The sequence below is a fragment of the Phragmites australis genome, chromosome 2 (genome assembly GCF_958298935.1).
Source record: "Phragmites australis chromosome 2, lpPhrAust1.1, whole genome shotgun sequence".
Taxonomy (NCBI): Eukaryota; Viridiplantae; Streptophyta; class Magnoliopsida; order Poales; family Poaceae; genus Phragmites; species Phragmites australis.
Window position 1 is genome coordinate 50,376,568 of NC_084922.1, and position 14,807 is coordinate 50,391,374.

Sequence of the window (14,807 nt, forward strand, 5' to 3'; positions counted from 1 at the left end):
CCTTCGGAGATGATGTGGGGATAGTGTGTTCCGTATTTTCTCGTAAACTCGAAATATGGCCATCAATTTGCATATCTTATGGAAAATCAGGTACAGTGAATATGAACAGCATCCTTTGACATATTTCTATTGTACATGACTATTTCTGAAATAGTATGCCATTTAGCATCAAACCTTTACAAGAAAGAACACAAAAGTACACGAAAGAACACAAAAGTTGTTGGTGATCGGGTGGTGCAGAGAATCCTTGCTCTTAGATTGCTGTGTACTCACAGTGAGCGCAGCAAATGATTGCTTGATTTGGCGCCACATGACTGCGCGTGGTTGCTGGAGACAGAGATGCATGCGAGCTGAGATTAGATTAGATTAGCTTCGCCTTTTCTTTATCCAGAGATGATTAAGCTGATGTAATCATATGATGACCCTATTTAGGAGCTTAACTTTAGCTATTATATATGCTAGTGATGCAGTCATATTCTCTGTTTGCGCCGTGGTTTCCATTTCTGGAAATCGGCTAGCTCTTTAATTTGTCTTGGGCTGTGTCGTCGGTGGTCCGGCATGCATGTTAGCTGGATACTGTGATACTGTTTTCTCTGAACTCCTTTCTGCTGCCTGTGATTGTTGCTGCGTGGTCCTCGCACAATCTTTCACATTTCACACTGAATTCTAACCACAAATTTCCATTAAAAAAACATATTGAGTTGCTACGTTTGCAGGATCAAATTGAACGTGTGGTGGGGCGGAGTTTGAGCGACTGAATGAGAGAGGCAGGTGTAGGAGCTAGCTTAGCTCGTACGGCTGGAATTAGAAGAGGTCAGGTGCTGCACACCGGGCAAATTGTTTATCTGTTTGTTCAGATGTCACATCAAAGGTATTAAATTTCGATGGCTGCCATTGCACGTTCGTAAAATCTGGACGATCAAGTAGAGATCTATGGATAGGTGACAACCTGTATGTTTGTGTCATTTTCCAGGACGTGGACGTGTATCCTCCATATGCGAACTGAGTGTTCTTGTCATTGGGAGTGTGGAGGAGCAAATAATCAAGCTTAGCCCAGCCAGGCGCAGCTGGAGAAATGCCGGCATGATGGTGACTGGTGCAACGATCCAAAATATTACTATATGGTGATTTGATTAAAAATATTGTACGCAAGAATTGCAGCCGCAGAACTGGTTGTTGAGTCGTATAGATCATTTACTATCTCTACCTGCCATTAGGATATCATGTAATCCTTCGCTTAACTTCTTCTCTTGCTCTTCTATCTACAAAGATAAATTCACACTTGCCATTTCAAATATATAATTCAATTGCTTTCACAAGTTGAAGGAGGCGGTTCACGGATCCCGTGGCAACGGTTTCATGCATTCATGCTTGGAGCAAACTGCACTGAATCCACCAGACGATTGAACGGTATGCGCACTTTTGCTGGCGGGTAGCAGGGCAAACGGGAGGCCCAAATTGGCAACGCCAAGATGAGCCCAACATGTCACACCAGCATCACATCCTTCGTCTTTCTCGTGAGAATACTAGTAGTTGCTAAAATGATGGCCTTATTGACCTGACCCATACGTACGCTGGCCCTAGATATCAACTCCCTCGGTAGTGCAACTAAAGAATTAGGTCCAGACGCCTTTCACCGTAGCGAAAAGAAATAAAGATGTTTCGATGGGATCTCTGGAAAAGACGCAAGTGATTATAAACCCCAGGCCTCAATTCCAAAAATCACGAGTGGTTCGTCTCCATCAGCCCTTTTTGCAAGGTCTGTACAGTGTACCCTACAGGTAATTATAGGACCATCTAGTAACATTCAGAAGAGTAAACGTCCTTATTTGCAAACTCTTCAAAGTAGAAGCACCAATATATGCTGCATCTCCCAAGAAAGAAGGCAATGTGCATCTATCCTATCCTATCCATACCCAGAGCAAGATATGGATTAGACATGGAATCTTCCAAAAAGGAGGAAAGCAAAACCATGCAATAGGCATACTATGGGCAAGATACCATTTAAGGGATAAAAAGGAGGCAAAGATATACGCATTTGGTGGTCAGTTTTTGATTGATGAGAGAAGAGATGAGCAATGGTGGGAGGAAGGGAGGAGAAACAAGGCATTGCCCATTAATTTGGGTTAACTGCAGCACTAAGGTGTGATTGGTTGCTTTAATGAATGAATTTTGACTCAGCGGATACGCATAATATCATGTAGAAGAATATTTGATTATATGCATGTATTATTCTAGCCTGTCTTGACGGATACAAATGTACGTCCGCAGTCTATAGTCTAACCCGCTTATACAGACAAGTTCACTTATTAGTATCACAAAATCATCTTTATACGAGAAATCAATCACAATCCCAACTCTTATTCCATTCATACGATCTTAGATTCGGTCAACAAAATAAAAACTCACCTCAACATATTTACGCAAATACAACTAACCAAAAACTCTTCTATTCAACCAAATATAACTCTACTCAGTATGCTTACTCTCAACTTAAGATCACGTACCGATAACCAATCACATTAAGAGAACATAGATTGTTTGTGCGAGTGGGTGCGAGGGGCCCGTGGCCTCCGAAAGGCCCCGGAAAGCATTGGAGAGGCTGCATTTTTAGTCTAGTCTTTTCAGATACTCTCAACTACGGAGCCGTATGCCGTAGCATCCGCTAATCTTTGGGCTGGGTTGCTTCATGCGGTGATTGTCCTGGGAAGTGGGAATATTGGGTCATCTCAAAAGATAAGATGTTTGCACACCAGTTAGTGCTGGTTGCACTTGAAAGGTGCTATGCTTGTCTTTGAAATTGACATACCAGCCTAGCCATGCATGTAAGGTAGTAGCTTGCTTTGTCGGACTTCAATATACGACTCCTACGACATGTCTAGAGCTATCATTCCCTTGTACAGATCTGGGAAATCCTTATTGGTTCAGATAAGTACAGTTTAGCATCTTCAAACGCAACATCACAAGCATACAGGGACACACGAGATATTTGCCTGTAGTGCCAAATCATTTCTGATGATAAGGTCACTCATAATTCTTGGCACCGACGGAACATGAGAGGACAAATTATCATGATTGAAACAGTTGCGCAAGTTGAAGGGGGAAGAAAAGACAGCAACAATGCACGAGTTTAGTTACAGGTTTGAAAAGTCTAGCATGTCCCTCGGACGCGCAGCATAACTGCGTAAGTTAGCGATTCGAATATTTGGGAAAATATTGACGAATAAAACTCAAATAAACTAAAAACAAACGCAAGGGCCGAAAGCTATATATAGCCCAGGTTGTTTAGTCGGGCCTCGCTTGGGCAGGCCAGGATCCACGTACCACGTGTGATCAAACTACAAATATATGGGGCTGTCCCAAGACACCCAGATGGGGTGGTAATGGGCCTATAGGGCCATCATAATCAACCGCTGTTCTCGCAGCAGGCCACAGTTGTACTCTAGTATACAGTACTACGCATCCATCCCACAGGGCCCCATACTGTAGTTATGTTGGGATCAACGCACGCAAATAGCAAACGGTACAATAGCCAAAACGGGACTTTTAAGGGTATCGAATTAAGCCCACAGGATGTGACAATACGTATTACCATGAATTTGGAACTATTTACATCCTGAGCCCTGACATTACGAAATGGACCAACCTGAATTCTGTTTAGCACTCTATCTGAATCAGACGTTAGCGTATATTGCTACACGCCTTACGCAAAGCTCCTCCAGACAACCCCAATATTTAGTAGAAAAAGCTGAGCATGTAGCACACGGAAGGGCTTACCACTGAGGCCAGCTCATATGATTCACGACAGCAACGTCTCTTGCTTTCTCGTACCCGTGCTAGCTCCCTTAAATTTCAAGGATGGCAGTGCAGCAATGGCCCATTGAGGTGACTTGGTATTTATCCACAGAGCTTGGCCAGATTCTTTGTGCTTGAAATCAGGATGCTTGCTAGTCAACTGTATGTCAAACAAGATAGCTGCAATGTTTAGAGCAAATGCAAACATGAAAGGGCAGTTCAAATGTGTTCATACACACCTTGTCTGATCTGTTGTCCCACCAATTCTCTGAATTGTCCACAAGATCTCGCCACAAGTCCGCTGAAAGAAAAATGATGTGTCATCAGCGAAAACAGGTCTGATGTTGCAAATTATCTATTTCTGTTCCAGGAAAAAGGGATGGTTTTGCTTAAAAAAAATAGCAAACATTACAGGAGCAACAAAATTTCAAAAAGTTGGATGATTGAGGCAAGGCTATACACTCTGCTGTAGTTAACCATATAGGCATCAACATGCAACATAATCCATACGTGAAAACTGATCAGGATGCTAACTTGCAATACATTGGGGAAAGTAGCAAATGGAGAATACAATAAAGCAGTATGCATGGTACAGGAACGAAAAGAACAGCCAAGGGTCTCAAGATAGATTTTTAGACAATTGAGAATCATGGAACGCAGCTTTGCATGCAAGCTGTAATGTACTAGCAGGGAACAAAGAACAGATTTTATACCACCTTCAAGTTTTTGTTTTGACACAGCAGAAGCATCTGGGCTCTTCCTAAACTTCATCCAGTTCGTACCAGCACCTGCTAATTATATTAATACCCAAAATTAAAAATTAAAAAGGATGCCAAAAGATTAAATTATACCTTTTCGCGTGTCATTATCAAAAGGCTTATCTTTTCTACCAGCATCATAACCACTACCAAAGACCAAATCATCCAACTTTTCAAGCACTGTTGTTGGTGCACTGTCGAGCCAGAGTACCTCTTTTGAAACTTTGTTCGTAAAATCAGGATACTTTGCACTTCTCTGCATTTATAAGATTGTTAGTACTTAGTAGTTTACAGACGTATTTCTTCGAAGGGAATAAACTTCTATGAATAAGTAGTATGCTCACAGATCCATTTTTCTTCTGAGGCCGGTTGTCGATCCAATCTTGTGGTCCAGCAATAACATCATTCCAGAGTTTGTTTAACTTATCCTTCTTGTTTTTGTAACCTGCTGATTTAATATCATGTCATTATCAGAAACTGCATCGCAAGTTACAAGTGAAATCAAATTATATCAACTGGATATAGAAAAAAATATTTAGGAGGGGGAGGGGGGTTGGATGAGCTGATAGCTCTGGGTTTTTTTTAGGATTTAGCTCTAATTTGAACATCACAAGTGAAATAAAAGTGTACCCATAGAGGTTCCGAATGTTGCTTCATATGCAATAATAGTTTAGGAGTCAAGATAGTTTCAAAAGAGACATTACCTATTTTGCAAAAATGTTGCAGCAAGGTTGCCATCATATATAAGCAAATTTTGTAATGTGGATCAGACAACCAAACCTATCAGCTAAACACTTGTGAAACTGATGCACATGCCATAAAAAAAAGGCACACAAAAGATACTGCCCGTTATTAATGCCCATCAATGATAATCAATGAAGTAACCCGACAAGAATACAACAAACATAATCAAATGTCAGAAAGCTGGAGCTTATTATTAGGTGCAAATATCCATTATGAGGGTCCAAGAATAGTGAAGTTTCACATATTGGAGCAGGGTTGGGGCAGCCAGGTGAGTGTAAGACATAAATACAGCACCTGAGACTGTGCCACGTGGATATTCAGAGCCGACTTTTTTCGCTTCAACTTTCTTTTTAGCTTCAACGACCTCCATAAGCCTTTCATCTTCATCCATTACAACATCCGCTTCCACAACTTTACTATCAACAAACGACAGCAGATGCGCTAAAACCTAGAACAGAATAGCATTTAATCACTTTTACAGTTAGAGTGGCTTCATCCAATCATCTAAAACAAGAATTGTAAGAAAACCAGAACATCGTATAATAGAAATAAGACGAAAAAATGCAGGCAGGCACACACACACACACACACACACACACACACACAGTAAAAATGGTCAAATTTTACTGTGAAACGCAAAAGCAAAGTATTAGCTAAAATCCAAAATATAGGTCCCAATATATTACCAGGGCGTCTGATTATTCCTTCATGCTATTGTGCAAAGGCAGACCAACGAAAAAAATGAAGTATGTGCAAAAACTACATGCCTGAATGTTTGCTTGGCCATCAGTAAGCTTGAACGGTGGAACATCACCAGTTAATTGCCCAGACACATAGACGAGATCATTTTCTTTTAAGTGAGAAGCAGCAACTTGTGCCAAATCATCTTGGAAAATTACAGGAATCCTGAAGATAAAAAAATATACAGCAACATCAGTATGCAGAGATGCACTAGAAAAATGAAAAATCATGCACATAAGTATTCTGAGAAATGAGACAAATACTCAAAATGACAACGCCAGACATGCCAAAAAGGAAGAAACGTGAAGTTTCACAAGGCACAACAAAAGAAGTAATTACCCCGGTTCTTCGGACATTTTTGGACCAGTGCAATCAAACAATAGTGACTGAATTCTGGGTTTCCTCACTAACTTTTTCTGACTCAATATAGTATTGAAACTTCACTCACTAACCCTTCCACTAGAATATCAAATAACAGGGAAACTTAAATATTGCAACAGAACAGGAAGCCGGTACTAAGTTACTTGTGCCACTAAAATAGGCCCCAAATTCACTCCGCAATTATACCGATCTTCATTCTGTTAGCCATTTCGACACAATTAAAACCAAAACCTGCGACATGGAAGCATTCTCGAGTCCTAATATGCCTCTCTCGTCGGAACAAGTACAGCCTCCCTCCTTAGTTTCAGACACTACCAACTACCAAGTAGTACCAACTGACGACAAGTAGCACAGAGAAGCAACAAGGGGAAAGCAATCACCGCACCAAAACTTGGGGAAGTCGACGCGGCGGTCCTGCACGAGCACGGAGACGGCGGAGAAACGTCCATCAGGCATCCGCTGCATCTGCACGGGCGCCCCAACCGAACCTACGAGGCGCACGGCGTTGGCCACGCGCGGCTGGAACGGGATGGTAGGCGGCTCCGGCAGCTCGCTCGGGAGCTTTTCCCTCTGCCACGTGGCGGCCCCCGCCCCCGCCGCCGCAGGAGAAGAGGCGGCCGCCGAGTCGTCCCCGGCCTTCTCCGCGGGCGCCGGCTTGTCGCGGCGAGCGTAGGGGCGCTTGGAGGACGTGGAGAAGGCGGCGACGGAGGTAGTGGTGGTGGTGGTGGAGCGGAGGAGGAAGAGGCGGGGGTTGAGAAGGCGCGAGAGGTGGCGGTGCATGGTGGCTACAAAACCCTAAACCCTAGAAGGGGAGGAAGCGGAGGCGGAGTGGAGGCGGAGGTGGAGGAGGAGGCAGGTCAAAGGGAGGGCGAGGAGGCGGGGTTTAATGGTGGGCCGGCGGGTGGGTCCACCAAATCAGGTGGTGACTGGAGCTGTCGAGTTGGGCCGGAGGGTGGTCCATGGCCAGGTTTTGTACGGATGGATAGCAACCCTTTCGATCAACTGGGTTACTGGCGTCGATCCACCCGGCCGGGCAGGGTGGCACAGGCGACGCTACCAATTGAGCTACGGCCGACCGAGTCGTCCTCATCATTTCTTATCTACAGTAGGTGACTTCGAGGCGATTCTTGAGCAGGGTCTCTGGCCGGCTTGGATTCGTCGGTCTCCCTCGACTCCGATGGCCATTTTCGGCGTCGAGAGGCTGGGGAGATTGCGGCTCTATGCTTTGGTATAGAGTTAGGTCCTAGATTTTCTAGTTTTTTGTTTCTAGACGTCGGTGCCCAGGCGGTGGAGGAACCAGTGGAATAAGTCTCTTTAGCTTTATCTCCATCGTTGTTACGGGGCGCGTGAGAATAGCTTCCTTCAGATCCGGGTGTCTAAGTGCCTGTAGGAGCTATACAGGAGTAAAATTAGCAACGAGCAAAATGCCCATGGGCAAAGGCTACACATGCCCGTGCCCGCAAGTTAAATCTTGCGCCTGTGCCCACGGCAGCCACCCGCCACGGGTAGGAAATGCCGCCCATGCCCGCCGTCCGTGGGCACGCTCGTATGCACGTCTGCTTTAGCCCAACCGCATCCCGTCACTGCTATGGAGCCCCTTGCCGCCCACGGCGCGCCGTCGCCCTCATAGCAGTTACGAGGAGGGGGAGCAGAGGCAGGCGAGAAGGGTTGGAGTGGAGTTGCATCGTCAGGAGCAGAGCTCGGGGCGCCGTGTCGTCGGAGCAGAGCTCGCGGCGTCACACCATCGGGGCTCAAGATGTCGTGTCGTTGGGAGGGCTGGAGGTGTCGCGTCCTAAATCTGTAATCACATAATTAAGCATATTTATACTTCTTGAGTATTATGTTTAATTTTGTGTGATTTTATTTTGTAACTCTAGAGCAATTCGTTTAAAGTCATTCAGATGAGAAAAACTAATCCGAGAGAGAAAAGAATAGAAATCGCATTGAAAATACCTCATTTCTCTAGCAAATGGGGCCCACATGTGGGCCAACCACCCCACACCTCTCTTCAAGTGGGCAGCTCACTCACTCTCACCCTCACTCACTCCTCACGCCTCCCACCGTGCAGCTGCTGCTGCTGCCCTCTTTCTCCCTCTCTCCCTCCCTCTCTCTCTCTCTCTCTCTCTCTCTCTCTCTCTCTCTCTCTCTCTCTCTCTCTCAAGCTTCCTCTCCTTCTCCCTCAAATCAGCCTCTTAAGAGAAGATTCGAGGTATGCATATAGTACTCACGCAATCCTTAGCTCATAAACTACTCATCTATCTAATTCATTTTCGTTTTCATGGAAGAATCGAGTAGTTCTTGAAATTCTTGAGCTTTTTGGAGCAAAAATAGAGTTTTTGATAAATTTGAGCTATAGAGTCATGTTGCTAGTTGATGAGTGAGTTCTAGGACCCTTGGATCATCCCTAACATGTTCCCTTTAGGCTTGGAGAAGATCGCAACTCGAATCAACCAAAAATCCACTCGAGAACAGCTTTTCTAGACTGACCCGGAAACTCCGGCCTCACCCGGATACTTCAGGTTCAATAGAAATCGTCCGTCGAATTGTGTTCAAAATTTTTTAGGGTTTAGGGTGCAAGATAGGTTTAGAATCATTTGGATATGGCATATAAACGTTTGTGTAGCACAGATTTGTAAAGTGAGTCAAATCGATCGAGAGAAAATTTGTGAAAAAAATCTAAGTCTGCCTAACCCGAATACTCCGGGCCAGTCAAATAAAAAGGCAGTAACTGAGCGCCTCTTCCGGAGGTTCACCCGAAGCATCCAGAGCGTGACGCGGTTGCAGTTGAAGACGACGCCCATCTCCCAGATTTCTGCGAGTGTTGCGTGGGTAATTATAGACAGCCACCTAAACAGCAAGGTAAGCAACTAAGCATATTGCACCCTTGTTCAATTGAATGAAGTTTAAAAATTGATAAACTATGCTTATATATGTTTGCATGTGTCGAGTCGAGATCGGATACAAATGGGTAGATTCTATGTTGAATGCATTACTTCTACTTTGAATTGGTGTTTATCCTTTCCTTGTCGCCTTAGTATGTTGTTGGTGTCTAGATTACAAGTTAAATCGAAATGCTTAGCAATGCATAGGTCATTCGGTAGAAGTCAAGCGGTGAATTGTTTCATCATTCGCGAGCATAGGTATTATTTACTTTCGTAATGATCACAATGTTGGATATGAGTTGATGATGGTTACATGAGTGGTTGAGTATGAGACGAGATGTGGGCGGTGTTAGGGGTGTTATCTGCTCCGGAGGAAATTCCTGTGGGCAGGCCAGGAGAAGATCCCGGACACCGTAGATCGCTTGCATCGTTTAAGCACCAATCATCGGTGTAGTCGGCTTTAGCACTTATCTTACTCATCACATGCCGATCTAATGGTAAGACGAGTCGAATACTTATGTAGCTGTGATCATTTGGGAGTGAACATCGACGATGTGAGCGGGCGGGCTTGTAAGAGATGCTAGTTTACTCCGGGAGTAGTTCTAGTAACTTCACGCCGAACGATGCATGATCCAAATAGTGTGGGCTTATTGGGAAAGGTTGATATAAGTACCCCTTGTATGAACTTGTGTGGTCATGCAAGCCGTATGGTCCTAAAGTTATGTGAGTCCAGGAGTATCCCATGCAGAGTGTAAAAATATTTCAAAATGCCGTGCTCTCGGTCATGAACATGCTTCTGTCCATCCGCATCGATCGTAGAGTTTTCGTTTGTGGTTGATGGTTGGATATGTGGGAGATGGTTGAGTTGATCTTTGTTACTCATATGTTCTTATGGTTCCAGTTATTTATGTTCAGTTGGTTATGGCAAGGTAGAATTATATTTTGTTGGTTAAGTTAATTGCTCACACATATGTATCTAGGTTGCTTACCGCTTATGTTTAACCTAACCATGTGGCTTTTTCTTGCTAATGGCTCAATGTATAATCCTTGGAGTCGAGATATGTACATGTGCTCTATATGGTTTAAGTCTTGCGAGTACCTTCGTACTCATGCCTGCGTTTTCAGTGCTGCTGGTGAAGAAGAGCCGATGTTTGGCTACTTCGTGCCTGCCGATCAAGGTGGCGGGTAAGAGTAGTGCATTCTACTCTCGGAGGTCGTACTTTTGGGGTGGAGCTAAGGGCATGTAGCTCCACTCTTTTTTGTTTTATAGGTTTATGTTTCCGTTGCGTAGATGTTGTCGCCTTTTATTGTAAATTGTTGGAAATGGTTGCATGTTAAAAATATAAATGTTAAATTACTTGCTCTTTCTTAAGCTATGTTGTGATGCTAAATGTTGGAAGGCATGTGTTTCAATCTTGGGCACAAAACACGTGACAAGACTACCGGGATGATATTCTGGTTAATCATCGAGATTGTGATTATGAATAATGATCCTCCTGGTGATTACTTGGAATATTTTTTGGACGGTTCCTCACTGGAGGCGTTGGCGGGTTCAGGATGGGCGATTGGCGGTAGGATTCAGGGTGGGTCAACGTCGGTGGGGTCTAGGACGGGCGGGTGACAGTGAGGTCTGGGGTCGTGGGGCGACCCTCCGCTAGAAGGGGCAAAATCTGGGACTCTGGGTGTGTGACGACGGCTGAGGAAAAGAAATTAAGAAACCCTAAGAGTTTACTTATATATTAAGTGTTTACAGCCTATCTGTCAATAGCACTAGAGTATGTATGTGGGTGAAGCGGGTATAGGCAAGGTTTTTTCATACTTGTTTCTTATGCCTGTTGGGTTTATACTGAGATCCGCACCCCGTATCCGCGGGCGAAGAAAGGCACCCGCGAGTAATATGTGCCCGTTGCCATCTTTATACAGGAGTCCTTGGTTGTTCGGCGCTTCGGTTTTCTACTGGGGCAGCGGCGACCTTGTTGGTGGAAGGCGGAGGAATGAACACGGGATATGTGGTGGCATGGCGAGTGGATTTGATCTCCCTTTCTGCTGTCATTGGGTGGCGGTTACAAGTCCATGGCCAGGAGGTCTGCATGGGGTGTGTCCCCAGCCGATGGATGTTCATAGGCTCTCATTTATTGTCGTCTACGGTGGGATACTACTGCGGCTCACTTGAAAGCCTTTGCGTGATGGTGCTTCTCTTGGTCTTGGGTTGCTGCCTGGCGTTTGCTTCCTGCTCCAGCGATCATGACGATGGAGTTCACCGATGCTAGGCGGTTTTGGCATGCACTGTTGTCCTCATGGGTTTGGTTGTAATTTCTGTTTTGGATAGGATACTTTGTGCAAATTTGGTGGCACAGTTGTCGTCTATGTATCATTTGAGTAAAGAGTCTATATTTCTATGCGTCTATGTATGTCTTTCTTACATATTAATACATACACTATATCAAAAATATTGAGCTACGGCTCGCGGACGCTGGGGTTCGCTCGTTATGGGTTAGTCGTCGGGTCAGGAGTTTGACTCTGGTTTTTGCACCGGGGCTTGTCCTCGTAATATTTTCGTTATTTCTAGCATGTGATGCTATAGGTGTATTATGACGTGCTTGTTACCCACAGAATCTTAGTTGATTTCACTGATCTCTCTAGGACACGATCTTCTAGCTAAGTGTAGATGTAGGTATGAGTGTGTACGTAAGGTGTGAGTGGGTGTCTGTTGGGTGAGGAATGTATGCATATATATGAATAGATGCTACACCTGTACTAGTGAAGAGGCGTAAAAAAACGAAACTACAACTCGTTCTCATCGAGATAGGCCTCCAAAATAAAAATTCCACTACCTTCCATGCATGGTGCCACAATAGAAACGCGATGTGTTCGTCGTTTGCGGAGCCTTGGATGGTTCTGTTGATCTTACTGAGGATGTGACCTTCTAGTTGCATGTAGTTGTAAATCAGGATATGTGCGTGATATATGGTTTGTGGTGTTTGTAGAGTTAAGATGTGTACGTATATAAATAGATGCTACACCTATATCCAGTTGAGAGGTGAAAAAATAGGTTTCTGGCCACTCTGAACTTGTCAGCTTGCGGTGGCTTCCAAGAGCAAATGTTATAGCTGAGTCTATCGTTATCTTATAGCTAAGTTTGTCTTGATATTAAATCCCAAAAGGAATATTATATGTATACGTGTGTTTAATGGTCAAAATATTTGATCGTGCTACGTAAAATTATATCTTTAATCTTATTTAAAATATATGCTACGATGCACCCACATGGCTGTGTATAGAGCGTTTAAAAAAACTCAGCTCGCCTTTGGGAATGCTTCAATCTGGCCCACATGAATTATTGGACTTGGAGAAAAAGGATAGCAAAATATGGCCCACAATGCCCATTAGGCCTTGCCCCAGAACTGCGAATGTAAATGGGCCTGACCACAGCCCATGTTTTGGTCAAGCGTCGCAAAATTCGCTGTCGCCGCGCGACAAAAGATCAACTAGCACTGAAATGAAAGCCAAATGATCAAATCGATCAGGTGACTACGCCACCCGCACCACCGGCGACGACTGTAGATGACAGTCCAAACTTGTGTTCTCTCCGTGGCTTTACTGACTTCAACTCGGTCGGTGTCTAGCCGTTGGCGTGCTCGATCGAGACCGGAGAGGATATGGGGTGGACACGGCGCCTGAAACCGGAAGGAAGCGGCCGGGCAAAAGCGAGGTCGGCGATAGCGAGCAGGGAAGCTGCTCTGACCGGGCAAGCCAAGCGCGAGAGCGATCGAGCCGACGGCGCTGCCTCGACCGCGAATTATTGCCGGGTCCGGTGCTGGCAATTCAATTGCAGCGCATGGCACACGCCAGATATCTAGCGACAAGCATACATATGCATCGCGCACGTCACGGTTGGTTTGACCGCCGCGTTTATGCACGCAGCACGCGAGATAAACGTTCGGCGCGAGGAGCCAATACTGCTCGTGAACATTTGAAACGTTTGGTGATCGAACTGTTCGTGGATCTCGGATCGCTCCAACTCAACATTTGGTGATCGAACTGTTGTTCCACACAAGCTGAAACGTTTGGTGATCGTTAAATTAATGCGCTTCGTTTTGCCATCTACCTACTGAACATTGTTTTCTGCACTACCAGCTGTGACGTTGTAATGGTTGCAAACATGTGAGTATGCCAGTTGCCGGTGAAAGGCAAACACGACATCACAAATAATGTTGCTTATTGCTTGTATAGGAACTACTCTAGGTTTTTCTTTCTTTCTTTTATTGCGAATTAACAAGAACAAGTTGTCTTTTAAAAAAAGCAAACAGGAGATATGTCTATTATATTAAAAAAAGAACGAACAGACTGAAGAGATGTCTATTATATTTTTTAAAAAAAGTTAACTTAAATTAGACAGTATATTACTCCAGAGATGAGGACAATAACATAACACCAATACAACTAGCACAATAACTAGGCTACTAGAAGGACGATTGGAAACAATAAAAAATGATGATGAAGCAACGGAAGACGAGCACTAAACTATTAGGACACATGCTGCCACAAAGGCAACCAAGCATTTCCCGAAGAAGGATTTGACGATTCAAGGTCCAACGTACGCTTGAAAGCCGACACTCGCAATCACGTTGCTAAGGTACCACGACCGCGACACCTGCAAGAAAGCCCTTTACAAGGAAATGTGAGGACTTATAGTCCCACACAAGCTTGAGGGCTGACGGCTGAGATGATCCGAGAGATCTCATCCGGTGGTGGTGGTGGAGATACTTCAAATTTAGCTAGGAACTTTAAGGCAAAGCGGGCACTACAACAGACCGACGGGGAGATCCAAATAGCAATCTAGAACCTCCAGAATGTAAGCTTCAAATGGTTGCGCCAAGCCCTTAGCGAACGACTGGGCAACACAAGCCACAACAATGGCCCCTGTGGCAAGGGCGATGTAGGAACGAGATTGACGACTAGAAGGGGTTGAATAGACGTCTGAACAAATTTCTTACGAAATCAATGGTATTCTTCTATTTAGATCACTCAACGCATCTCAAAACTCAAGCAAAAGCAATAATATAGAGAAATTTTAACAAGAGAAAATTGAGGCAACATGACTCTATAAATAGTATATGAACCATAGGTTCCATTTAAGATCAATTCATATGTTTTAGCACTCGAAAGATCACAACTTACAAACAAAAAAGAAAAGAAGAACACCGAGCAACAAAACTCTTCAAGTTAATTATCTAGAGGCAAGAAAATTCAAGACCCTATCACATAAGCGTGTGTATACGAATTGTATGTCTCTACCAATAAGAAGAATGACCTCATGAGGTGCTAAAATTTTGGCCCAAAAATCAAAATAAAAATCAAATTCGAAAACCAAAAAACTTGCAAACTTGCCCAGAAACCAATAGAGAGAAACTAGAAGTATGTGAGCACAATAACATGAAGAAAAATAAACTTCATTGCAACAGGGATCAGACCTATTTTATGCAGATTACAAAGAATTTTTCTC

At 44.2% G+C, this 14,807-nt stretch overlaps 1 protein-coding gene across 2 annotated transcripts; it reads right to left on the bottom strand.

Annotated features, from left to right (window-relative positions):
- Nucleotides 1–3,529: 3,529 nt before the first annotated feature.
- Nucleotides 3,530–7,314, bottom strand: LOC133909592 (protein OSB3, chloroplastic/mitochondrial-like). 2 transcript variants are annotated; one of them, XM_062352092.1, is made up of 8 exons: nucleotides 6,805–7,314; nucleotides 6,065–6,203; nucleotides 5,592–5,745; nucleotides 4,898–5,001; nucleotides 4,647–4,809; nucleotides 4,512–4,583; nucleotides 4,035–4,096; nucleotides 3,530–3,955 (listed from the first exon to the last, which is right to left on the bottom strand). In XM_062352092.1, the coding sequence occupies exons 1-8, from the start codon at nucleotides 7,197–7,199 to the stop codon at nucleotides 3,800–3,802; spliced, it is 1,245 nt and encodes a 414-aa protein (XP_062208076.1). In that variant the 5' UTR covers nucleotides 7,200–7,314; the 3' UTR covers nucleotides 3,530–3,799. The 2 variants fall into 2 exon arrangements, with proteins under 2 accessions (XP_062208076.1, XP_062208077.1); XM_062352093.1 differs by having other exon boundaries at nucleotides 4,898–4,998; nucleotides 6,805–7,312.
- Between the last annotated feature and the right edge of the window lie 7,493 nt (nucleotides 7,315–14,807).